Genomic DNA, 24,506 nt, shown 5'->3' with positions numbered 1-24,506 from the left:
AGGCTATTTGGCCCATCGTGTCTGCTCCATCATTCAATCATGGCTGAACCTTTTTTCCTCTCCTCAGCCCCACTTCTCGGCCTTCAATCAAGAACCTATCAAGCTCTGCCTTAAATACACTCAATGACTTGGACTCCACAGCTGCTTGCGGTTATAAACTTCACAAATTCACCACCTTCTGGCATCTCCATTTTAAATGGACGCCCCTCTACCCTGAGGCTGTGTCTTCTTGTCCTAGACCCCCCCACCACCACCATGGGAAAAATCCTTTCCAAATCTACTCTCTCTAGGCCTTTCAACATTCAAAAAGTTTCAATGAGATCCACCTCCCCCACCCTTCTAAATTCCAATGAGTACAGGCCCAGAGCCATCAAATGTTCCTCATATAATCCCTTATTCCTGGAATCATCCTTGTGAAACTCCTCTGGACCCTCTCCAATGCCAGCACATCTTTTCTTAGATGAGGAGCCCAAAACTGTTCACAATACTCAAGGTGAGGCCTCACCAGTGTCTTATAAAGCCTCAGCATCATATCCCTACTCTCAAGACCGCTTGAATCTGTTCTGTATCTCTATAAATATCTGGAATGTGCTGCCAGATGAGGTGGTGGTGGCAGGTACAATTACACTTAAAAGGCATCTAGGCAAGCCATTGAATAGCCAAGGTATAGAAGGCTGCAGACCTGTGAGGTTGAATGGGATTGGTGTAGTTACGAACAATGGGCGTGGTGTGCCAATGGAGTTGTTTCTATCCTGGGTGACTCTGAGCTCTAAAACTGCTTAAAATATCTCAGTACATCATTGTGGAATATTATAAGCTTTTTCACATCTATGCATTCTGAGCTCTAATGTGTTACGGTAATAAGGCCAAGATGGTGCTGCTGACCATTATATCACAGGGTATGAACTTGCAGCTTTGGAAGGTCTGGTGAGGCAAACAGAGATGATATCCACACACCATGCACTGACTTCAGTAGAGCTCTGAGCCATTCTGACAAGCCGGTGCTCTGTGGGGTCTTGGGTTCTGCTCCGGAGGTCACCATTCCCCTTGGTGACGGGTTCTAGTGTCGTGATGTCACAATGCAGCTGCTTGGGCCTACATTGTCACGGACACCGCAGCATCCTCCCCGGCTCATGGGGCACTCATTCCTCTCGCCTCCTAACCATGTGTGATGACAGCGAAAAGATTCGGCAAGATAATGTGAAACTTGTCACGGAGAACAAAGCTTTAAGGCACCAGCTTACTGTCCTCAAAGAAACTGAAGAACTGTGTAGTCTCAAATGCTCCCATTCTGCACCTGCACTCGGACAGAAGCCAAACAGTTTCCCAACTTGTGGTCACTCCTCCACAGCTTCAGCAGAGCGAGGTAATTCACTCAGTTGGCCTTTTGGCGGCCATTTGGACTTTCCTTGGGACTTTTACTTCACAAAGTACTTCAGAGTATTCCATAGGCCAAAAGGAAATGGGGGGTGTTTCAGATCTGAAATAAGTTTGTCCCAGAGATGAATGGCACAATTACAGCACAACTTAATTTTCATATTAGGATTCAGATTCTACAAGTGAGTTAAATCATTTTTGAACTTTAATTCTCTTTCCTGTCTTCATGTTTTGTCAACCAGCAAGGTGACGACACTTAATGCTAAGGAAATTGTCCTTGGGTTTTCCACATGCCCTGTCGAGTCACAGCTACTCAGGCTAATTCGTTAGTTGTGGTTTCTAATTATTTGATACTCACTTTGTTTCTAGTTCATTCACTTAACCACTAAGAGTTTGTCTGTGTTGACTTACATATATCTATCTACCTTTTCATCTGCTGCAGGACTTTTAAGAGACTTGCCTGCTGCACCAAATTGCCATGTCTGCAATCTGTTGGAGTTTCATCCTGTGTATTGGTGTAACCTCACATGCTTCCATCAGGAGTTACTGGATGACATTACACTGTGCACTAAGGGGATTATCCTCCTCATACCCAAGGAAATGTGGCCACTTTCAGTGACTCTGGACTAACCACCAAGTAGGAGTAGTCTTCTGCAATTTGGTGACACAAGTGAGACTGCAGCTGCTGGAGATTTGTATCAACACAGACTGAACGCTGGAAGGAATCGATGGGTCAGGCAGCGTCTATGGAGGGAAATGAACATTCAGTGAAACGTTGACAGTTTCTTTCCCTCCCCAGAAGCTGCCTGGTCCACTGAGTTCCTCCAGTGTTTCCTGCTTCTTCAAAGCAGTCCTATGTTGCTGCCAAGGCCCAGAATTTAGTACCCATCCCTTCCTGCCCTTGAATCTGCATTGACCTGTTGCCTTTTGGAACTTCTGTGGTTCCTCTGGTGAAGGTGCTTCCTGGGACCTTTAACACAAGAGATTCTGCAGATGTAGGGAATCTGGCATGATGCGCACAAAATGCTGGAGGAACTCAGCAGGTCAGGCAGCATCTAAGGCAGGGGTGCCCATAGCTCTTTTTTGTGCCTCGTTGTGCCCTTCGCTCTCTGTCAAGTGTCGCAGAACCGCCTTCCTGGCTGTTGGCTCTCACTGTGGATCTCGTCCATCCAGGCCACCGGAGCTTGCCTCACCCGCTAGGACAGGCGTGTCCCTATCTCCCCAGGGACTGAGGCCCGCCAGCTACCCTCACCGGGTCCAGCCGGCCTGTCAAAGCAGTGTGCGGGGGTGTGGCCACTGACGCAGGCAATCAGCTGCTTGGGTCCACGGGTGAGAGCTGAGTGTCTGGTGGGGAGCTGCCCCAGGTGGACACGACACACCCCTTCACCAGAGGGTCTCTCCTCCCAGGACACCCCATGCATCCCATTACAAATAAATGGACACATATAGAGGTGTGGTCTCTGTACGTCTTGTGATCCCTTGGCAATAATGCTTGCAGCAGGATTTCCATTGCCGTTTCCTCTCACGGTCTGAGCTCTGTGGTAATACGCGTTAACACTCTGTCTCCTTAAACAACACATCAGTAAAATGACAAGTAACCGTTCTAAGATGTCTGATGGTGATATTACTGCCACTGCTGGAGACTAATTTGGTCTCAAGGTCTAGATGGGTTACAGAGAGAGGCTGGGCAGGCTGGGACCTTCTTGGAGTACAGGAGAATGAGGGGTGGTGTTATTGAGATGTATGAAATCATTAAGGGCATTGATAGGGTGAATGCATAGATTTTTCCCCAGAAGTAGAGGGCATAGATTTAAGGTGAAAGGGAAGAGATTTAATAGGAAACTGAGGGGCAACATTTTCACCCAGAATGTGGTCAGTATGTGGAACGAGGTACCAGAGGAAGTGGTTCAGGCAGCTATAAAAACATTCAAAATGCCCTTGGACGCTACAGGGATAGAAAAGGTTTAGCGAGATTTGGGTCAAACGTGAGCATATGGGACTATCTTAATATTGACCAGATGGCCCAAAGGGCCTGTTTCTGTGCTGTATGACTCAAAGCACAACATAAAATAGAGAATTTGCACATTTCCTTGTGACAAAGCAAGAAGGACTTTTCAGCCCACTGTATCTATGCACAGCAATCTCTTTTGTTCTTTGAAAGGCCTAGATAGAGTGAACATGGGGAGGGTGTTCCTATAAGTGGAGGCACCTAGGACCAGAGAGCACAGCCTCAGAATAGAGGGATGTCCAGAGATGAGGAATTTCTTTAGCCAGAGGGTGAAGAATCTGTGTGGAATTCATTGCCACAGACAGCTGTGGAGACCAAGTCATTTGGGTATATTCAATTCTTGATTAGTAAGGGCTTCAAAGCCTACGGGAAGAAGGCAGGAGACTGGGGATGAGCAGGAAAATAAATCAGCCCTGATGAAATGGCGGAACAGACTCAAGGCCAAATGGCCGAATTCTGCTTCTAAGTCTTATGGTCTTCCCATGTAGTTTTCCTGTAGCCCCCTCTTATTTCCATGAACTCCCCTCCACCCCACCCTCCATCAGACGACAGTTTTAGTGGCCTCTCAGTCGAACAGCCTGCATGTCTTTGGGACATGGGAGGAAAATGGGAAACGGGAACACCGAAGTGTCGCAAGGAAAGCATGCAAGTTCCACACAAAAAGAATGGGATTCAGGGTTGAACCTGGGAGCTGATAACTTTTCCCAATGTTTATGACTCGTGTTGCATAGGTGCCCCATTGAGCCACTCACCAGAGCAGTCCAGCCCCAGTGATAACCGGCAGCTAAGTCCAACCCTGGAGATCTTTCTCAGACTTTCACTGTCCGATGACTCCCCCACAGAGGGCTACAGCTCTACCCTCGGCCGACCAGAGCCAGCTAAAGTCCTCAGTTACTGTCGCACAGCTGAGTTGTTTGGAACCGGTCATCCCAATGTCTCCCGTGTCCCCCGCCATGAAATTATGGATCGCCAGCACTCCGACTCCAAGGCCCGGCCCACGGTCAAGAAGATCTTGCTTTCAGAAACAGAAACATCTGACGAATCTAAAAAGCTGTTGCTTGAGGAAGGAAACAAGACTCGAGTGTTTTACATGAATGGTAAGTCATTCTTTCTGTTGTTTGGCTAGCTTTGAGCATGAACTATTACTTCAGTTGAAGATTAGTTAACCTGTCAATTCTCTGGAGGGGAGGTATTGGTTTACTAATATCACATGTACTGAGGTACAGGAGCAGAAGGTGGAATTTGGAGGCAGAATACAAGGTTAATGCCAGGATCTTGGTAGTGTGGAGGAACAGAGAGATTGTGTGTTCTGGGTCTATAGATCCCTCAAAGTTGATAGGGTGGTTAAGAAGGCCTTCATTAGTTGGGGGATTGATTTCAAGAGCCACGAAGTAATTTTGCAGTTCTATAAAACCCTGGTTAGACCACACTTGGAATATTGTGCTCAGCTCATGATAGGAAGGACATGGAAACTTTAGAGAGAATGCAGAGGAGATTTACCAAAATATTGCCTGCATTAGAGAGCATGTCTTATGAGGATAGGATGAGCAACCTAGAGCATTTCTCTTTAGGCTGGAGGAGGATGAAAGGTAACTTGATAGAGGTGTACAAGATGATAGGAGGCATAGATAGAATGGATAGCCAGGGACTTTTTCACATGGTGGAAATGGCTAATATCAGGGTACATAATTTAAGAACAACTGGAGGAATGCATAGGAGGGATGTCAGAGGTGAGTTCTTTACATAGAAAGTGCATCGAATTCCCTACCATGTGTGGTGGTAGAGGCAGATACATTGGAGGTATTTTTAAAAACTCTTAGATAGGCATGTGGATGATAGGAAAATGGAGGGCTATGTAGTAACGAAAATTGATGTTAGAGTAGGTTAAAAGGTCAGCACAACGTTATGGGCCAAAGGGCCTGTACTGTGTTGTAGTGTTCTATGTTTGACATAGTGAAAAGCTTTGTTCTTATGCCATCCATACAATCATCCCATGCATAAGAACATCGAGGTAATGCAATAAACAGAATGCAGAATATAGTGTTACAGAAAAAGTGCATTGGAGAGGCAAATAAAGTGCAGGGACCATAGTAAGGCAGATTGAGATATCAAATTCACTTTTAGCATATGAGAAGACAATTTGGGAGTCTGATAGAAATGCGATAGAAGCTGCCCTCGAGACTGTTGGTGCATGCTTTCAAGTTTTTGTCAAAGTCTATCTGTCAATGTTACCATCTAACCTTCATAAAAAGACAGTCCTGTCCAACATTTGTTCAAGGTTACCACAGTTGTATCTTACAGAACTCCTAATAGAGCGTTGAGAAGTGAATTCAGCGGCCATATCCGGTTCTGATCTGATTTGGAACTCCTCAATCTTGTACAATGTCAAAGACCGGAGACCTTTCTATTAGGTTGGAGGTTAGATGTTTATTTGAGGTTATCTTCATGCCATCCTGCACACAGCTGTGTTTCTCTGTCCTGTCAACAATTAATATTAACAGCATTTGAAAGGTACTTGGGCAGGTACATAGATAAATGCAGCCCAATGGGACCAGCTGAGATGGGTGTCTTGCTCAGCATGGAGCAGCTGGGCGAAAGGGCCCGTTTCATGCTGTATGGTTCTGTGACTCCATCAGGGTTTGTACATGCCCCATGAAAGCTTTCTGGGAGGCCATGCAGTGAGCTGGGAAGATCCGTAAGTCTCTGTACGAGGGATCTGGATAGCTGTCTGTGATAATTTGTGCAACACCAATGTTCCTCGTGAAAACCACTTTCTTCATGAGCTCTACCAATTGTAGGGGGAAGAAACATGGTGGAGTGAGAATACTTGTTCTTAGCCTGGCACCTCACACTCACGTTACAACTTCTGAAGAATTCAACTCATCAAGATTTTGTTCCCTGCATCGAACACCAAGTCCCATTCACTCATATCCTTTGACCTGGACTGACATTACCACAACCTGTGCATGAAAATCCCTCAAAACCTTTGCATCTCATCCCCTGTAATCTCCTCCTGCCCTACAATCGTCAGTGGTCTCTGCGTTGGGTTATCAGTTTCTGGAAGCAGAAAGTGTCCACACTTCTCATTGCCTCAGTAAATCAAACAAGGTAATCAAAGACCCCGTCCACCCCAGACATAAGGAATAGGAGCAGAATTAGGCCACTCGGCCCATTGTGTCCACTCTGCCATTCCATTAGGGATGATTTTTCCCTCTCAACCTCATTCTCCTGCCTTCTCTCCGTAACCTTTGACACCCAGACTAATCAATAAACTATCAACCTCCTCTTTAAATATCCCCAACGACTTGGCCTCCACAGCAGTCTGTGCACATGAATTCTAAAGATTCACTACTCTCTAGCTAAAGAAATTCCTCCTCAACTCTGGGCCAAGTGGACATCCCTCTATGCTGAGGCTGAGCTAGAGAATGGCAAGAGACATTCACTCCCATTGGGCAGAAGATACAAAGCTTGAAAACACTCCAACACTTCTGTCCTGCTGCTCTAAGACTATCGAAAGGTCCTCTAGTACAGCAAATGGATGCCTGATCTCATAGTCTACCTTGTTATGACATTGCACCCTATTACCTGCCTGCGTTGCACCTTCTCTGGAACTGCAACATTATATTTAGTGGTCAGTTCATTGGGTACACCTGCTCATTAATGCAAATATCTAATCAGCCAATTACGTGGAACTCAATCCATAAAAGCACGCAGGTGTGGTCAAGAAGTTCAGTTCAAACATCAGAATGTGGAAGAAATGTGATCTAAAGTGACTTTGACCATGGGATGATTGTTTGTGTACACACATGTACACAGAATTAAGATAACAGGATCAATCAAGCTCTATCATTGTCTAGGGGTAAATGACCAGTTTCAAAGTGACGCAAAGTTCAGTTCAATTTAGTTCAGTTCGGTTCGCAGTAATCGCTGCCGTGGGAGATGAACAGTGGGGGGAAGGAGAGAGAGAGCAAAACGAATGAATATTCAAACAGCTTCCACACAGACCTTCGACATTCTTCTCAGTCAGCTTTCGTGCGAGCCCTTTGTGATGTCTTCTGAGGTTACCAACCGTGACCCCTCCGTTTCCAGATACGATCGTTTCTCTGCGGTGAACCTGGCACCCAGGCAAGGGTGGACACACACCAGGTTCCCGCCGATCGTGCCTTTCCACCCTGTGCGTCTATGCTTGTCCCGCAATCAGCCATCCAAAACTTCCCACCGACTTGTGAGAGGCGCACCGCTTCCAGGGTCTCGTTACCTTGGGGTGTCGTGTGTGTTGCCTTAGCGAACCTGTCCCTTTTTATCCCCCTGATGGGGTATCACCTGTCCACCAAACTTCAAACAGTTCAGGGTTCAAAAGGGGAGCCGATCTTGACAGCTCTCCTTCCGTTACTCTCTCCCGTCCCTTCATTAACATCTCCAAATGCTGCTCCGTTGTTTTCCTTATCTCTCTTTCTCCTGAAGACAAGTGGCAGACCAACTGTCGATCCCACTGGTGCCAGCCCAGGCCAGCCAACATCTTAATTTATGTGCATTCTCGTCACAGCTACAACAGCAGAAGATCATAAACATACACTCAGGAGGTACCTAATGAAGTAACCACTGAGTGTATATTCTGTATTCTGTTATTGTCTTTTCCTTGTACCACCTCAATGCACCACTGTAATGAATTGATCTGCTTGGATGGTATGTATGACAAGCTTTCCACGATACTTTGGGACATGTGACAATAATAAACCAATTTATCAAACGCTACAGCAGACTGGCAGCATCCGTGGAAAGAGAAAATGGAGTTAATGTTTTCAGATCATAGACCTTTAATCAGAATTGGGAAAGAGAGGTAGATTTAGATGGAAGAAATTCTCACAATTTTAAAGAAGCACCTGGACAAACACTTGAATTGTCAAGATACAAATGGTGGTAGACCAAATTCAGTAAATGGAACAAGTACTGATAACTACAATTGTCAACACTGACGTGATGGGCCAAAGATCCTGTTTTTGCATTGTATAGATTTATGGTTATGGATGTGAAATAATAAACATAAGGGATTCTGCAGATCCTGGAAATTTTGAGTAACACACACAAAATGCTAGAGAAACTCAGGCAGCATCTTTGGAGGGACCTCTCTCCCCTGTCCTTCTTATTCTAGCTTCTGCTCCCTTCCCTTCCAGTCCTCAGTCATGGAGGGTCTCACACCTCCATGGATGCTGCCTAACTTGCTGAGTTCCTCCAGCATTTTATGTACAAATGGGAAATATCTCTGACAAGTTAAGGCCAGGGTCGCTGTGTCAGTGGGGACAGATGGAAAATGATAACGAAGAGTGACATGTACTAATAGTGGAGAGGAAAGGTCTTTATTGGAAAAATGACCAATCATGAAACAGACAGAGCGCCACGGTAGTGTAGTGGTTAGCGCAAAGCTATTACAGCTCAGGGCGTCGGCATTCAGAGTTCAATCCCAGCATTCTCTGTACAGAATCTCTATACAAAGGAATGCTTGGGTTTTCCTCGCTGGCTCCCGTTTCCTTGCACAGTCCAGAGATGTACTGGGGTAAGTTAAATGATCATTGTAAACTTGTTCCATGATTGCGTTAAGGTTACAAACCGAGGTTATCGGGGGTTGTTGGGTGACGTGGCTCGAAGGGTCAGAAGGGTCTACTCTGAGAATTGTGAAGCAGGAGTTAGGGCTATCGGGAGTGACAGACATAAACGAAAAAGTCACCTTGACCTTCTACCCCTTCGAGTTATAGAGCACTACATCACAGAAGCAGACCCTTCGGCCCAACTAGAACAAGCTGAACTAGTACTCTGCCTAATCCCATCAACCTGCACCCAGACCTCAACTCTCCATAGCCCTCCCATCTATGTCCTCATCCAAATTTCTTTTAAATGTTGAAATCAAACCCATATCTACCACTTCCACTGGCAGCTCATTCCACACTCTCATCACTGTCTGAGTGAAGAAGAACCCCCTCATGTTCCCCTTAAACATTTCACCTTTCACCCTTGGATTAGATTCTTCAGAATGTACACATAACCAGGGGAAGGGAGGTGAGATTGTCAGTGAAGTAGATACAGGGATCTGAGAGGTGGTTGCACAGGTGTCTCAGTCCCTGCTCTTGTCTGAAGGATTTGAAATTCTTGCAGCCCTTGGTACAAGAGTGGGCAACTTGGATGGACCAGAAGGCTGGAGAGAAGGAGGATAAGGTGCTGTAGCTGGGGGGGAGGAGCACTGTCCACTGCAATCAGGAGCATGAGACCTAAAGGCTGGACTGCGTGCCCTCTACATGGTAGCACCAACAACAGGGAGTGGTCTGGATGGCCTTAGATGTATTTAAAGTGGAGTTTGATAGGGTCTTGATTAGTAAGGGTCTAAGGTCTCAGGGAGAAGGCAGGAGGTGGGGTTGAGAGGAGTAATACATAAGCTATGATGGAATGGTAGAGTAGACTCAATGGGCCAAATGGCCTAATTCTGCTCCAATGTTTTATGGTCTTATGGATGGTGGGGAAAATCTTTTCTCCATCCTAAATGGCCTGGCCCCTTGCTTCCAGACTTCTCATCCGAGGGAAACATAGAAACATAGAAAATAGGTGCAGGAGTAGGCCATTCGGCCCTTCAAGCCTGCACCGCCATTTATTATGATCATGGCTGATCATCCAACTCAGAACCCCGCCCCAGTCATCCCTCCATACCCCCTGATCCCTGTAGACACAAGGGCCATGTCTAACTCCCTCTTAAATATAGCCAATGAACTGGCCTCAACTGTTTCCTGTGGCAGAGAATTCCACAGATTCACCACTGTCTGTGTGAAGAAGTTTTTCCTAATCGCGGTCCTAAAAGGCTTCCCCTTTATCCTCAAACTGTGACCTCTTGTTCTGGACTTCCCCAACATCGGGAACAATTTTCCTGCATCTAGCCTGTCCAATCCCTTTAGGATTTTATACGTTTCAATCAGATCCCCCCTCAATCTTCTAAATTCCAATGAGTACAAGCCCAGTTCATCCAGTCTTTCTTCATATGAAAGTCCTGCCATCCCAGGAATCAATCTGGTGAACCTTCTTTGTACTCCCTCTATGGCAAGGATGTCTTTCCTCAGATTAGGGGACCAAAACTGCACACAATACTCCAGGTGTGGTCTCACCAAGGCCTTGTACAACTGCAGTAGTACCTCCCTGTTCCTGTGCTCGAATCCTCTCGCTATAAATGCCAGCATACCATTCGCCTTTTTCACCGCCTGCTGTACCTGCATGCCCACTTTCAATGACTGGTGTATAATGACACCCAGGTCTCGTTGCACCTCCCCTTTTCCTAATCGGCCACCATTCAGATAATAATCTGTTTTCCTATTTTTGCCACCAAAGTGGATAACTTCACATTTATCCACATTAAATTGCATCTGCCATGAATTTGCCCACTCACCCAACCTATCCAAGTCACTCTGCATCCTCTTAGCATCCTTCTCACAGCTAACACTGCCACCCAGCTTTGTGTCATCCGCAAACTTGGAGATACTGCATTTAATTCCCTCATCCAAGTCATTAATATATATTGTAAACAACTGGGGTCCCAGCACTGAGCCTTGCGGTACCCCACTAGTCACCGCCTGCCATTCTGAAAAGGTCCCATTTATTCCCACTCTTTGCTTCCTGTCTGCTAACCAATTCTCCATCCACATCAATACCTTACCCCCAATACCGTGTGCTTTAAGTTTGCACACTAATCTCCTGTGTGGGACCTTGTCAAAAGCCTTTTGAAAATCCAAATATACCACATCCACTGGTTCTCCCCTATCCACTCTACTAGTTACATCCTCAAAAAATTCTGTGAGATTCGTCAGACATGATTTTCCTTTCACAAATCCATGCTGACTTTGTCCGATGATTTCACTGCTTTCCAAATGTGCTGTTATCACATCTTTGATAACTGACTCCAGCAGTTTCCCCACCACCGACGTTAGGCTAACCGGTCTATAATTCCCCGGTTTCTCTCTCCCTCCTTTTTAAAAAGTGGGGTTACATTAGCCACCCTCCAATCTTCAGGAACTAGTCCAGAATCTAACGAGTTTTGAAAAATTATCACTAATGCATCCACTATTTCTTGGGCTACTTCCTTAAGCACTCTAGGATGCAGACCATCTGGCCCTGGGGATTTATCTGCCTTTAATCCCTTCAATTTACCTAACACCACTTCCCTACTAACATGTATTTCGCTCAGTTCCTCCATCTCACTGGACCCTCTGTCCCCTACTATTTCTGGAAGATTATTTATGTCCTCCTTAGTGAAGACAGAACCAAAGTAATTATTCAATTGGTCTGCCATGTCCTTGCTCCCCATAATCAATTCACCATTGTTATTTTTGAGATACAGCATGGTAACAGGTCTTTCCGGCCTAATGAGCCCCCTGCACCCAGTTACACCCATGTGACCAACTAATCTACTCACCCGTAGGTCTTTGGAATGTGGGAGGAAAGCAGAGCACCCGGACGAAGTTCACACGGTCACAGGGGGAATGTACAAACTCCTTACAGACAGTGGTGGGATTGAACTGGGGTTGGTGGTGTTGTAATAGCCTTACGCCAACTGCTATGCTATTTGCCGCCCACTCAATCTGTATATCTAGCTGCATCCTGTGTGTTAAACTCTTTAACTATTCAGGAAGTTCTGAAGTTTTGAAGAGATCTCTTTTTGAGCATTTGAACTCTAGAGGTACCAACCTGATCTGTTCTCATCTCATGCATCAATCCTTAGAACTTGTCCAATGAATCTCTACTCGCTCCCCTCTCTGGCAAGTACATCCAGACCTGGAGAGAGTGACCAACTGTTGCCTTGCCCTTTTCCCCCAGTTGATCTACATCTTGTTGTAACCTCAGGCAACCTTGTTCACTGTATATCACACCAGCACGTTTTTCTGTCACCTAAAGACGTCCTAATCATACCACGTACATTTGTGGGAATAATGGGGGTTGACTACTGGTGACTAGTGGCTTTCAGTAGGGGTTGGTATTGGGACCAATTCTTTTCACGTTACTTGTCAACAATTTGGAATTGTTGGAATTAATGGACTTGAAGGCTTCGTGGCCAAGTTTGAGGATGATACAAAAATAGGTGGAGGGCAGGTCATGTTGAGGAAGCAGGAAATCTGCAGAAGGACTTAGACAGGTTAGGAGAATGGGCAAGGAAATGGCAGATGGAAAACAGTGTAGGGAGGAGCACGGTCATGCACTTTAGTAGAAGGAATAAAGGCATAGATTATTTTCTAATCTTGGAGAAATGTCAAAAATTAGAGGTGCAAAGGGAATTGAGAGTCCATATACAGGATTTGCTAAAGGTTAAGCTGCAGATTGAGTCAGTGATTAGAAAGGCATTTGCAATGTTAGCATTCATTGTGTGAGAACTAGAATTTAAGAGCAAGGATATGATGCTGCGATCTTTTCCTTCTCAAACTGCACGGTGAATTCTATCATATCATGATCACAGCCTCTTAAGGGCTTAAGGGTTCCTTTACCTTAAGCTTCCTAATCAATTCCTCTCCTGGGATCCAGCACCAACCCAATTTTGCCAATCTATCTGCTCATTGAAATCCTCCATGTCTATTGTAACATAGCCCTTATTACATGCTTTTTCTATCTCGCATTATAATTTATATCTCACATCCTGGCTACTGTTTGGAGGCATCTATATAACTCCCATCGGGGTCTTTTTACCCTTGCAGTTTCTTTTCTTTACCCACAAGTATTTTATATCTTCCGATCCTATGTCACCCCTTCCTAAGGAGTTAATTTCATTTTTTACCAATAGAGCTCCCTGCCTGTTCTTTTGATACAATGCGTATCCTTGGATATTAAGCTACCAATGGTGATTCCTTTCAGCCACAATTCAGTGATGCCAACATCATACCTGTTAATCTCTAACAGCGCTACAAGATCATCTACCTTATTCTGTATACTGCATGCATTCAAATGTAACAGCTTCAGTCCTGTATTCATTACCCTACTTGATTTTTCTCCCCCGTGTTAAAACTCAACTCATCATATTGACTGAATTTTGACCTGTCATCTGCCTGTCCTTCCTCACAGTTTCACTACACAATACATCTATTTGTATACCAACTGTCCCATCCTCAGCCCTATCACTCCGGTTCCCATCTCCCTGCCAAACTAGTTTAAACCCTCCCCAACCAACAGCTGTAGCAAACCTACCTGCAAGGGTATTGGTTCCCTCTTTAATCCAGGGGAACCAATCCTTTTTGTAGAGATCACACCTCTCCCTAGTAGAGATCCCAATGATCCAGAAATCTGAAACTCTGTCCCCTACACCATTTCCTCAGCCACATGTTCATCCCTGTTATCATCTTATTCATGCCCTGACTAACATGTGGTACTTGGGAGTAATCAAGAGATTACTATCTTGGAGGTCCTTCTCTTCAGTCTTTTCGCTAACTCACTCTAGTCACTGTACAAGACCTCCTCCCCTTCCTACATTTGTCATTGGTGCCAATGTACACCACAACACCTGGCTGCACCTTCCCTACAGAATCTTCTGCAGCCGCTCTGAGACATCCTGGACCCTGGCACCCAGGAGGCAACACACCATCCTGGCATCTCTTTCACGGCCACAGAGTCTCCTGTCTGTCCCCTTAACTACTGAGTCTCCTATCACTATCACTCTACCTGAATTATCCTTCCCTGCTGAGCCTTGGAGCCAACCACAGTGTAACCAGCTTGGCTGCTGCTGCTGTGCCCTGACAGGTCATTTCACGCACCCCCCCCCCCCCAACCCCCAGCAGTATCCAAAGAGGTATATTTGTTGCTGAGGGGGATGGCCGCAGGAGCATCTGCACTGACTGCTTACTCCCCTCACTTCTCCTGGTGGTCACCCATCTACTGTGCGTGGTCTCCTCAGTAAAAATCTCATTTCCTGGGTCAGCTTCCCACATGATCCTGAGTGCATCCAGCTCCTGCTCCGGTTCCTTGACCTGGGCAGTGAGGAGATGAAGTTGGATGCACTTCCTGCAGATGGAGTCATCAGGGAGACAGCCAGGTAACCTGAAATCCCACATCTCACAGGAGAAGCATTGCACTGCCTTAACTACCATCATCCTGCCTACACTCGTTATACTTCTAAAACTTCTCAAGCTTAAGTTCTAGCCTGCACCTGTTCTTTCTGAACCCCATTGAGCCAAGGCCTGCAAAAAATTCTGAAAGTCCCTGAGCACTTTTTAAACCTCTCGTTGCCTCACCAACGAATGACTTCTTGTGATGATTGCAACCTACCAAAAGATTCTGAAAATCCCCGAGCTCCTTTTAAACCTCACACTGCCTCATCAATGAACAATCTCTTGTGATGATTGCAGCACTGAACCAGCCATTCAGCCTACGTTGTTCTGCCAATCTTTTAGCCTACACTAAGATCAATCTAATGCTTCTCCCACATAGCCCTCCACTTTTCTATCATCCATATGCCTATCAAAGTGTTTCTTAAATGTCTCTGGTGCTCTTCTGAAATAAAGGCACAGCATTAGCTATGTCTTCCAGAACCTTATCTGGGGCTAATGAAGATAATAAATTCTCTACCAGAGCCACAGCAGAGAGACTTAGGAAGTTTCCAGTTAAAGTTTCAGGTCTAGGTTTAGAGAGAACTAGAATATAAAAGCAAGGATGTAATGCTGAGTAACAGATACAAAATGCTGGAGGAACTCAGCTGTTCAGGCAACATCTATGGAAAGGGATAAATTTATTTGTTTAGTTCTTTTCATCAATGCTGCCTGGCCTGCCGAGTTCCTCCAGCATTTTGTATTACTCTGGATTTCCAGCAGCTGCAGATTACCTTGTGCTCATGTAATGCTGAGGCTTTATAAGGCATTGGTCAGACCACACTTGGAGTAATGCGAGCAGTTATAGACCCCTTATCTAGGAAAGGATGTGTAGGCATTAGAGAGAGACCAAAGGAAATTCATGACAATGATCCCGGGGAATGAAAGGGTTAACATAGAGGTGTGTTTGATAGCTCTGGGCCTGTACTCATTGGAGTTTAGAAGAACGAGGGGAGAATCTCATTGAAACCTATTGAATATTGAAAGGCCTAGAAAGAGCAGACATGGAGAGAATGTTTTCCTGTAGAGGTGGAGAACCAGAGGGCACAGTCTCAGAATACAAAGTCGTCCCTTTAGAGCAAAGGAGGAATTTCTTCAGCCAGAGGGTGGTGAATTTGTGGACTTCATTGCTGTAGACGGATGTGGAGGCCAAGTCATTGGGTATATTTAAAGCGGAGGTTAATAGTTTATTGAATATGAAGAGAGTCAGAAGAAGGAGAATGGAGATAAGAGGGAACCATGTCTCGATGGGCTGAATGGCCTAATTCTGCTCCTATATCTTAGGGTTTTGTGCTTTAAGATCTAGGAGCAAATTTGGAGTTTTGCTGAAGGGGACCAAGAGTTTGGTTAGGAGAGGAAGCATGGAGTAAGCTTGTAAGAAACGTAGAAGTGGACCGTAACAGCTCCTCTGAGTGTGCACAAGGAGCATTTCTGTGAAGATGAATGTAGAAACTTGCAGTGAGGAAGATATGGCAGTGCAAACTAAGCACTTACTTTGGTTTTGACTTTGTGGAAGTTGACACAAATAACTTCCCAAAAATACTTGGGCACGTAGGGCATAGAATATTACAGCACAGTACTGGCCCTTTGGCACAGGATAGCTTGCCATCCTTTTAACCTACTCTAAAATCAATCTAACCCATCTCCCACACAGCCCTCCATTTTTTTGACAACCCATGTGCCCGTCCTAGGGTTTCCGAAACGTTTCTAACGTGTCTGTCTCCACCACCGCCCTGGGGGTGTTCCATGCACATCCACGCTCTGTGTAATGTACCTGCCCAGATGAGGTAGGAGTCCAACTGGTAGACTGAGGAGGGGTGTTAGGTGATGGGCAGGTTGGAGAGTAAGAGGAGAGGAAGGGATGAAATTGTGGGTCTGTGGAGACAAGAAAAAGAGAAAAGACTGAGTAGCTGCTGGAGTCTCTTAAATGCCCCTAATGTATCTGCCTCTATCACCTCCCCCAGCAAGGTGTTCCATGTACCCAGGATTCTCTGGGTTAAAAAACCCACCTCCGACATCCCCCTATACTTTCCTCGAATCACTTTAATACAATGCCCCTTGTATTAACCATTTCTGCCCTGTCTCTAGTGGTCCATTTGATCTATTGCTCTTATCATCTTGTATACTTCTGTCAAGTCACCTCCCATCTTCCTACGCTCCAATGAGAAAAGCCCTAGTTTGCTCATCCTATCCTCAAAAGACATGCCCTCTAATCCTGGTCAATCTCCTCTGCACCCTCTCTAAAGCTTCTAAGGCCTTCCTATAATGAGGGGACCAGAACTGAACACAAAACTCCAAGTGTGGTATAACCAGCGTTTTATAGAGCTACAACATTACCTTGCTGCTCTCATACTCAGTCAGTCGGTGCTGTCCCGATCGGGGTTGGTGGCTATGCACTTCCATCTTCTTCAATCTTGCGACAGCACCGAGTGCAGCCTCTCCTCCAGTTTGTTCTCACTGGCTGCCTTGGCACCGCCCGCCACCGCCCCCGCCGAACTCGAGCCCGAGGCTGTGTTGGCCTCCAGCTGCGGCTGCTTCTTCAAGCTCAGAGCTTCCTTAGGCGGAGGCCTTGGGCAGGTCCAGGCACAGGGTGCAGCGCCCAAGTTCACCATGTCTCCTCTAACTAGGTGCATGGCATACGATTCATAGATACGTGGTGAGGCTTTAATCTCTTCCATGGAAGATGGCCGTTGGCTCACAAGGAGCTCATCCGTCTTTATCAGATCTTGTTTTTCTTAGTCCTGCTGGGTGTCCTCACACCCTCCTCACCAGACTAAGTCTGGTGGGAGAGCCGGCCAAGTCACCAACTCAAACTCAATCCCCTGTCTAATGAAAGCCAACACACCATACACCTTCTTAACAACCGTATCAATTTGTGTGGCCACTTTGAGGTATCTGTGGATATGGAGCCCAAGATCCCTCTGTTCCTCCACACTGCCAACATATTCTGCCTTCAAATTAAATTTTCCAAAGTGAATCACTTCACACTTTTAAGTAAAAATCCAATGAAAAGGAAGAACTTACAGAAACAAGTGATCATTAAAAAATGAGTGACATTAAAGAATGATAAATCCACAGTATTTCATAATTACTAAAAGAAGTAGCCATGGAAGTATTGAAACTTTTTATCCTCCAACATTCTACACATTTTGGAACAGATTGGATTCTATTAAAAAGGAGGTTGTATGAACATATCCTTTATAATGGGTTAGATAAAGTCAACGTGAATTCTAAAGAAGAACACTATAGATTCTGCAGATGCTGGACAGCTGGAGTAACACACACACAAAATGCTGGAGGAACTCAGCAAATCAGGCAACATCTATGGAGAGTAATAAAGAGTCAGCATTTTGGGCCGAGATCCTTCATAAAGAATTGGGTTTGATAAAATTAGTGGACATTTCTTAGAGGAAAAAGTGTGTAGAATAGGTAAGAAATAACTATTGGTGCATTTGAATTTTCAGAGGACTTTTGGTAAGAAACTTGTGCACAAGGTTTATAGGACTGAGTAAAAGGTATTGGCCAGAACTGAACATTTATTAACAAACTGGAAAGAGAGAGAGGAATAAATGCTTTTTTTCTTGGATGGCAGCTGCTGCGTAGTAGGGTAATGCAAGGATCGATGTTCAGGCCCCAGTTCACAGTGATTTGGTCGAAGAGGCTGAATGTCAAGTTTTAAAAGTTGTCAACAGCACAAAACTAGTTTGGATTGTGAGTTGCAAGAAAGATGCAAAAAAGGCTTCAAGGCATTTCACACACATTGATTGGGCAAACATATGGCAAAATGTCCACATTAAATGTTATGTAAGAAATGCAGAAAGGCAGTGTGTTTTTTAAATGGTGAAGGTGAGAGTTTGGTAAATAGAGTCGAAGGATCGTACAGCACAGAAGCACAGACATCCCATCCTGCAAAAACTCATTTCAGGGAGGTAGCACCATCAATTTGCAGGAGACTCCCGGAACTTCTGGGAGAGGTGAGATGTCTGCAATAGAGTAGCTCCTTAGCAGCTAGCCAGCTGGTTTAAATAACGTTAGCTATGCTAATGAACAAATGACACGTGTTAAACTCACCTCAACATGTCTTTTACACCTTAACCCACCATGGGCAATAGAAAAGTCACTGTTGCAAACAGTGCAGTGAGCAACACTGTCATTATTTTTGACCCCTATTAGGTAGGGGTACACTTTAGTGTAGTCTGGGGTGATGTACGTTTTATATTTTCTATTTTTGGAACACTCTGCCATGGCGCGCTCTCGCTCTCTCTCCCTTGCTCTCCTTCTCTCTCTCTGTCGCTCTCACTTGCTTTCTCTCTCGCGTGCTCTTGCTTGCTTGCTCGCTCGCTCTCTCTGGTGGTTGCTCTCGCACACTCTCTTGCTTTCTCGCTCGCTCTCAAAAAAAATTGATTTCCGTGATATTGTACATAATTTGTGGGCATCAGGGAGCCACTATTAATTTGCAGGAGATTCCCAGAACTTCCGGGAGAGGTGGGATGTCTGGAAGCAGGTCCTTCAGACTAACCAGTTAACACTGACCAAAATGTCCACCTGACCTGGCCCCATATATTCCATATCTCTCTACACCTCTCCTGGGCACCCATCCAAGTTCCTTTTCAATGTTGTAATGTATTTGCCTCAACCACATCCACTGGCAGCTCATTCCATGTAGTGACCACCCTCTGGGATAATAAAGAATGCCCCTGAAGTTCCTAAAGATTCTTTCTCCTCTTGCCTTAAGCCTCTGTGCTCTAGTTCTTGCTGTCTCTAGGTGTACAATACTTCCTGGGTGTTCTGTGTATTCCAGTCACTGAAACCAAACATGCACGTGCAATTAGCAGTTAAGAAAGCAAATAATACGTTAGTCTTCATTGCAAAAAGCTTTAAGTTTAGGAGCAAGCATATTTTGCTATGATTATGTTGGGCCTTAGTGTGAGTTTGCACTTGCTATAGAGGGAATACAACAAATGTTCACTGGATAGAACCCTGGGAAGGCTGCAAGAGATTGAATTGACTCCTGTGTTCTGCAAAGAATGAAGGGCCACCTCACTGAATTGCACAAAACTCTGATGAAGCGCAATAGACTGGATGCAGGAAGCTTGTTTCCCTGGTTGGGGGGGGGTCTTGAAAAAAGGGCTGCTGTCTCAAGATGCATGGAGAAACAATTAGGACTGAGATGCAGAGACATTTCTTCACTCAGAGAATGGTGAAGCTGTGGAATTTCAGAGTTATAGAGACCTATAGCACGGAAACAGGCCCTTCGGCCCAACTTGTCCATGCTGTCAAGACACACATCTAAACTAGTCCCATTTGCCCACACTTGGCCAATTTCCCTCTAAACCTTTCCAGCCCATGTATCTTTCCATGTGTCCTTTAAATTTTGTCATTGTCCCTTCCTATTGTATTCAACCAACTTCCTCCGGCAGCTTGTTCCTTCTAGGTGAAAAGCTTATCCCTCAGGTCCTGACGAAGGGTCTCGGCCTGAAACGTCGACTGTACCTGTTCCTAGAGATGCTGCCTGGCCTGCTGCGTTCACCAGCAACTTTGATGTGTGTTCCCTCAGGTCCCTGTTCTTTCCCCTCTCACCTTAAATCTGGTTTCTGATGCGCTTTCCCTGTGGGGGGAGGGGGGGAAACTACTGTGTGCATTCATAATCTATGTACCCCTTCAGTCTCCCATGCACTCAGGGATAAGATGGTTAGGGAAAGCACGTGAACATGCAGAGAATGGAAGGATGCAGACTGAATGGATTTGGTGTCAGGAAGAGCTCAATGAGTTTGGCACAATGTTTTGAGCTGAGGGCCTTTTCTTGTGCTGTAACAGTCTATAATATATTCTGCATTTGATGGGCTATGTTCTATACATGGTTAGCACAAGGAAATGGTGGTGAGGATAAGGGAATGGTGGTGAGGATAAGGAAACGGTGGTGAGGATAAGCCGTGACCTTATCGAATGGCAGAGCAGGGAGGAGGAGCCAAGTGGCTCACTCCCACATACCTTCTTGCACTCCGGCATTGCAGCTTCACTGTTGTGTTGCTACCTACTTCATCAATATACTGTGGCCTCTGAAGGCCATCCCTCCATTGACTCCACACTTACAACAGGCAACTCTTGCAGAGACGAACTCCTTCTCAGGCCAGGAGAAGGATGGTCGAGTGATCGGAGAGATAGCATTCCAGCTGGATCGGAGGATCCTGACGCACGTATTCCCAGAGCTAACCAGGCTGTACGGATACACAGTATCCAACATTCCATCGAAAATCAAACAGGTACTTCCACCTATGCACCTTTACATGTCATGTCTCATAGAGAAAGTTAGACCTGATTCAAGAAATTAGAACTTGGTTTGTACCTTCCAAGAATACTTTAGTGGAATTTAATTGTAACATTGTAATAGAATGAATATCTTACAAGGATGTTACAAGGATGTTGCTCGTACTTCAGAACCTGAGTTATAGGGAAAGGTGGAATAGATTAGAATTTTATTCCCTGGAGCGTAGGAGAATGAGGGAAGATTTGATAGAAGAATAGAAGATTATGAGGAGTATTAGGGGCACCATTGTAGCACAGAGGGTCACCATGGTAACACACACTATCACAGCTCAGGGTGTTGGAGTTTGGGGTTCAAGTCCGGCGTGCTCTGTAAGAAAGTTTGTACAAACTCTGTGTGTGTGTGTGTGTGTGTGTGTGTGTGTGTGTGTGTGTGTGTTTCTTTCAGGTGCTCCAGTTTCCTCTCACAGTCCAAAGATGTTCCAGTTAGTAGGTTAATGGCCATTGAAAAATTGCCCTGTGATTTGGCTGGAGTTAAATCAGTGGGTGGATCAGAAGGGCCTGTTCTGCACTTTATCTGTAAATAAAATAGATAGATAGATAGACATACTTTATTCATCCCAAGGGAAATTGGGTAAATACATAAATAGATACGATTAATGCAAGCAAGCTTTTCCACTGAGGTTGGGTGAAACTAGAACCAGAGGTCATGGGTTAAGGGTGAAATATTCACGGGGACCTTGAGGGGAACAACTTCATACAGAGGGTGGTGAGAGTGTGGAACGAGCTGCCAGCGGAAGTGGTGGGTGCAGGTTCAATTTGAGCATTTAAGAGAAGGTTGGATAGGTACGTGGATGGGAGGAGTATGGAAGACCGTGGTGCAGGTGCGGGTTGATGGGTTTGGACAGAAGAACAGTTTGGCATGGACTGGATGGGCCGAATGGCTCTATGGTTCTAAAGACCTGTTTATGCCTACTGATGTACTGATTCACTGGGGGTCATTTGCACGTAAATAAGAGAGAGGATAGCACCTTAATCCCGTGTGTTCTGGCTTTGCTCACAGACTGCTATTAATCCCCTCGATGGAACAATGAACAAGCAGAAGTGGAAGGAAATGATGCAGCGTTACACAGCTTTATTAGCAAAACTGGAAAAGCTCAACTACAAACCAGGCGTCCACGCGGGCCTCAGTGAATTCTTGGTGAACACCTATGGAATTCTCAAGCAACGTCCCAACACCTACTCCAACAGCACATGCAACCCCGTCGTCCTACGCAGGCTGTTCATTGATATGGTGCCTGCCAAACTCCTCCGAGACACCCTAATCCTGCTCAATTGTCTCTGCGAGCTATCCCGCAATGACAAGAAACCTCTGCTTCCATGGTGACCACCACAGCAGCTAATGCTACTGATCAGATTAAAGTAAAACTTTTATTATGACTGTGTTATTTTAAAATATATATCTAATGAAATAGATTGCAGAAAATAATGTCCTATTTTATTCTTTTGTATGTGTACTTAGCATTTGAAGTGTAGAAGTTATAAATAAATCTATGCATTTAGAAAGAAATGTTTTTGCCAAACCTGAGGGGGTATGATTCAATTGCTCTTAACATGCATTCAGTCCAAATTCACCCAAGAGCCTTTACATTTCTGCCTTTGTGTTTTGTAGCCATTTTGGAGACAAATTACATAGGGCATGGAAAACGAAACAGGACGGACTCTTTGGCTCTTTTGTTGTGCCAAACTAGATAAACCAATGCCTCCCAATACATCTTACCCCTCTTCCCCACACATTGACCGTGTCCCTCCCTTCTCTGCATATTCATGTGAGTCTCTTAAATGCTCTCTACCTCTGCCACCAATCATGGCAGTGCATTTCAGGCCCCCACCCCTGTGTAGAAAGAAAACTTGGCCTTGTGCATTTGCTTTGTAGGGGCATAGAATAGAGAACATAGAACATTACAGAACAGTATAGGACCACTGGGCTTTTGACCTCTGTACGGCCTTTTAATCCACTCTAAGAGCAATCTAATCCTTCCATCCTACACAGCCATCATTTCATCCGTGTACCTATCTAAGAGTTTCTTAAATGTCCCTAATGTTTCTGCCTCTACCACCACCCCTAGCAGGGTGTTCCACACGCACAAAAACACACACATACACCATTCACTGTGTAAAAAAATCTTACCTCTGACATCCCTTATAGTTTCCTCCAATCACCTTAAAATTATGCCCCCTTGTATTAGCCATTTCTGCCCTGGGAAAATCTCTCTGATGATCCACTCTATCTAGGCCTTTTATCATCTTGTACATCTCTATTCAGTCACCTCTCGTCCTCCAAAGAGAGAGGCCCAAGCTCGCTCAACCTATCTGTAATGTTTCAGGAACAGCTTCTTCCCCTACGCCATCAGATTTCTGAATGGACAATGAACCCGTGAACACTTCCTCAGTATTTCATTTTCTCCCCTCTCATTTTGCACTCCTCATTTAATGTACTTTTAAATACACTACTTATTCATGACTATATATTGCAATGTACTGCTGCCGCAAAACAACAAATTTCAATGCATGTTATTAAACCTGATTCTGATTCTAACACAGGCCGTCTAGTCCAGGCACGTCCTGGTAAATCTACACCCTCTCTAAAGCTTCCACATCCTTCCATTAATGAGGCGAGCAGGCTCAGTACAATATTCCAAGTGTGGTCAAACGGAATTTCAGAGAGCTGCAACTTTACCTCGTGGCTCTTGAACTCAGTCCCCTGATTAATGAAGGCTAACACACCATACTCCTTCTTAACCAGGGGTCCCCAACCTTTTTTGCACCGTGGACCGGTTTAATACTGACAATATTCTTGCGGACCGGCCGACCGGGGGGGGGGGGGGCGCGGTGTTCAAGTAGGGTTAAACTCACCTCAACATGTCTTTTACAGTTAGGGTTACCAACTTTCTCATTCCCAAATAAGGACAAAAGTAGCAGTCAAATACGGGACACTTGTGTTTACCCCGAGAAAGACTACCATGACCATGAAGCCTTGCGCGGGCACCTGTGTGTGCATGCGTGACGTGTGCATATGTGACGTGCACATGTGTGTACATGCCGAGTTTTTTTTCCACAAATCGGTTTTGGCTTAATCTTCCCGACTACATTGTACATACATTATTTCTACTTTATATAGGCTGTGTATTTATCATATCATTCCTGCTTTTACTATATGTTAGTGTTATTTTAGGTCTTAAGTGTTATTTAGTGTGATTTGTTAGGTTATTTTTTGGGTCTGAGAATACTCAAAAATTTTTCCCATATAAATTAACGGTAATTGCCTTTTTGCTTTATGCCATTTTGGTGCGAAAGGTTTCATAGGAACGCTCTACCTTAGTGGGGGAAATATGGGACAAGGGCGGTCCTCTATGGGACAAACCAATTTAGCCCAACGTATGGGATGTCCCAGCAAATACGGGACAGTTGGCAACCCTATGTTCAAGTTCAACAGGGCGTGACAGGGAATGAAGAAAGGTGCAGCTGACTCATATCGTTTCCTCACGGATTTGCGGCCCGCTGATTGTTAACCACACTAACAACTTGCACACAACTTTGAGGGACCTATGGATGTAGACACCAAGGTCCCGCTGTTCCTCCACATTGCCAAGAATCCTGCCTTCAACTCCGATCTTCCAAAGTGAATCTCCTCATACCTTTCATACCCCCTCTCAACTTAAAAACGTGCCCTCTAGAACTAGACATTTCAATCTTGGGAA

The 24,506-nt window shown here is 45.1% G+C and overlaps 1 protein-coding gene across 1 annotated transcript; it reads left to right on the top strand.

Moving 5' to 3' along the window:
• The first annotated feature begins 871 nt into the window (after positions 1-871).
• On the top strand, positions 872-22,184 carry LOC140198717 (speriolin-like protein). Its single transcript, XM_072259734.1, has 4 exons — positions 872-899; positions 4,117-4,482; positions 20,593-20,744; positions 21,809-22,184. Exons 1-4 carry the CDS (start codon positions 872-874, stop codon positions 22,130-22,132), a joined length of 870 nt encoding a protein of 289 aa, XP_072115835.1. The 3' UTR covers positions 22,133-22,184.
• The last annotated feature ends 2,322 nt before the right edge of the window (positions 22,185-24,506 follow it).

This window comes from Mobula birostris, chromosome 6 (assembly GCF_030028105.1).
Source record: "Mobula birostris isolate sMobBir1 chromosome 6, sMobBir1.hap1, whole genome shotgun sequence".
Lineage (NCBI taxonomy): Eukaryota > Metazoa > Chordata > Chondrichthyes > Myliobatiformes > Myliobatidae > Mobula > Mobula birostris.
Note: the sequence above shows the minus strand (reverse complement) of the source record. Positions and strands in the feature narration are given on the sequence as shown.

Coding starts and splice junctions, on each gene's coding strand:
- LOC140198717 (XM_072259734.1), top strand. CDS start 872: ATGGTGCTGCTGACCATTATATCACAGG. Junction 900..4,116: donor GCTGACCATTATATCACAGG/GTATGAACTTGC, acceptor CGTGTTGCATAG/GTGCCCCATTGAGCCACTCA. Junction 4,483..20,592: donor TCGAGTGTTTTACATGAATG/GTAAGTCATTCT, acceptor CAACTCTTGCAG/AGACGAACTCCTTCTCAGGC.